The 2,416-nt window shown below is 25.5% G+C and overlaps 1 protein-coding gene across 1 annotated transcript; it reads right to left on the reverse strand.

Moving 5' to 3' along the window:
* Positions 1-1,062: 1,062 nt before the first annotated feature.
* Positions 1,063-1,287, reverse strand: CLUP02_02906 (uncharacterized protein; the record flags this gene model as incomplete). Its single annotated transcript, XM_049281934.1, has 1 exon — positions 1,063-1,287. A coding segment is annotated over one exon (225 nt), but the record flags the coding sequence as incomplete, so codon positions are not given.
* Between the last annotated feature and the right edge of the window lie 1,129 nt (positions 1,288-2,416).

Raw genomic sequence — 2,416 nt, forward strand, 5'->3', positions numbered from 1 at the left:
CCCTCTAGTATACGCTAATACCGGCCTATAGCTACGTCCTAGAGCTTAATAGTATTATTATTAAAGGCTAATACTAGCTACTAACTATTAAGAGAGAAGGTTACTAACTTAACGAATTTATTATAGCCCTTTAGCGTCCGCTAGTACTAGCCCATAGTTACGTCTTAGAGCTTAATAGTATAGTTATAAGAGGCTAATACTAGCTACTACTTATTAAAAAAGAAGATTACTAAGTTAATAATATTATTATAACCCTTTAGCGTCCGCTAGTACTAGCCTATAGCTACGTCCTAGAACTTAATAATATTATTACTAAAGGCCGATACTAGCTACTACTTATTAAATAAGAACGTTACTAAGTTAATAAGGTCGCTATAGCCCTCTAGCGTTTATAAATACGTATTCTAATCTACGTCTCTTTTTATAAGTATAGTAATCTAGGCTAGTACTTTTATTTAAAAGAGTTACTTTATTAAGCTACGTATAGGGCTAAATAAAAGAGTAGCCGTATATAGTTATAATAAAAAGCTTTTTATATATTATTTATAGAAAAAAAAAAACTAATAGGTATCTTAAATAAGTTTTATAAGTTATATTTCTATACTTACTTATAGAGTTATTAAGTTATTTCTTAAGATATAGTTCTATTAAACCTATTATTAATATTTAGAGTTTCTATATTATTACTACTACTTATAGCATACCTTATAAAAGACTCTAAGCCTCTAGCTAGTAGAAATCATAGCTTTTAAAAAAAGCGTAAATACTAGCGTTATTTTATAAATTATTATACGTCGGGCTATCCGCGGGATTTATATATTAAAAATAGTTAACTTAGTAAGTAAATAAATACGTTAAAAAAGTTAAAGGGTCTAGGTTAGGTAGTAATATATCCTCTCTAAGGGTTCTAGAGGCGCGTAAGTTATAAATATCGCGTTTAAGGGTTCTAAATAATACCTTTAAAAACTTTAAAAAAATAGCGTAATACTAATACGTAATATTAAAAAGTAAAATCTAGCGTAACGCTTTATATTCCTTATTTATAAAGAAATCTTTAGCTAATTAATATATAAAGTAAATAGCTTTATTATATAGAATTAAGAAAGAGCCGTAGTAATTAATAACCTTTTTAAAATCCTTAATAAAGAGAGTTAGTAGTTTTATAATAAATAATAGTTCTTTTAATATAATAAGATAGTATATAACTAATATTATAACTAAAACCTCTTTATAGAGGTTTATAACCCTAGAATTAGAGATATAGTTAATTATATATACGTAAAAAAACTAAAGGCCTAGTAATAATTCCCTTAGGACCTTAAGTATATCTTAATCTAAACCTTAGTACTTAGCGAGCGCCTTATAAACTAAGGCTACTTAGAGGAAAGTATTATTTAAGTTGTTAATTAAATACTTCTAAACGTTAATACGAGTTTTATCGTTATACTCCTTTAATACTATTAGTTTATTTATTTTATAATAAATATATATATAAATAATATAGGTAATAGATTTTTTATTTAGCTCGAGGTAAAAACTAACTTAATATATTCAATCGTTTAATTTTTCCTTAATTTCTAATTAATTACGGCTCGAAACGATTTACTTAGTACGAGATAAGGATAACGTTTAAATAATAAAGTTAAGAAGCTTTAGACGTTTTATTATATACTCTTTAAGTATATTAATAATTAAAAGGACGCTATTTAGAGCGGGATTATATAGTATAGTTATAAGGATTTTAAATATAACCTCTTAGGTATTTAGGTCCTCGAATTACTATTTATTATTATTATTATATTTTTTATAAATATATAGAATAAGCCGTTAATACTACTTTATAAAACTATAAATTAAACCTCGTAGTATAGCTATTATATTATTTAGGCCTCTTATAGTAACTTAATAAAAGAAGTAGGATAACTTATTAAAAAGTTCTTTCTCTAGCTCGTTAATAATACTATATAGGAGTATTATTTTATTTTTATTTAAATTACCCCTTATTTAAAATAAATAGCTCTATATGTTTATATACTACCGCTAGAAGTCGGGATAGCCTAGGACCTAGAAATACGAATTTTAAAAAAGACCGCTTTTAGTATCCTAGATACGCGTTTTATTATCGTAAGGATCTATTTAAAAGAGGTTATTTAGGTATTTCTTATTATCCTAGTCCTATTACTTTTTTATATATTACCTAGTTTAGTATTAAATAGAAAACGTAATACTTTAAAACTACTTAAGCTAGTACTCCGCCTTAGCTTCGAGGCCTTAGAGGTATTAATACGTTTTTTAGAAGTATTAAGATACTTTTAGGTTATAATATTAGTCCGAATAGCCTCGTATAGTAGTCTTAGTAATAGTTATATTATTAAGTTTATTAATTTAGTTATTTAGCTTTATAATATCCCTTAAA

This window comes from Colletotrichum lupini, chromosome 2 (assembly GCF_023278565.1).
Source record: "Colletotrichum lupini chromosome 2, complete sequence".
NCBI lineage: Eukaryota > Fungi > Ascomycota > Sordariomycetes > Glomerellales > Glomerellaceae > Colletotrichum > Colletotrichum lupini.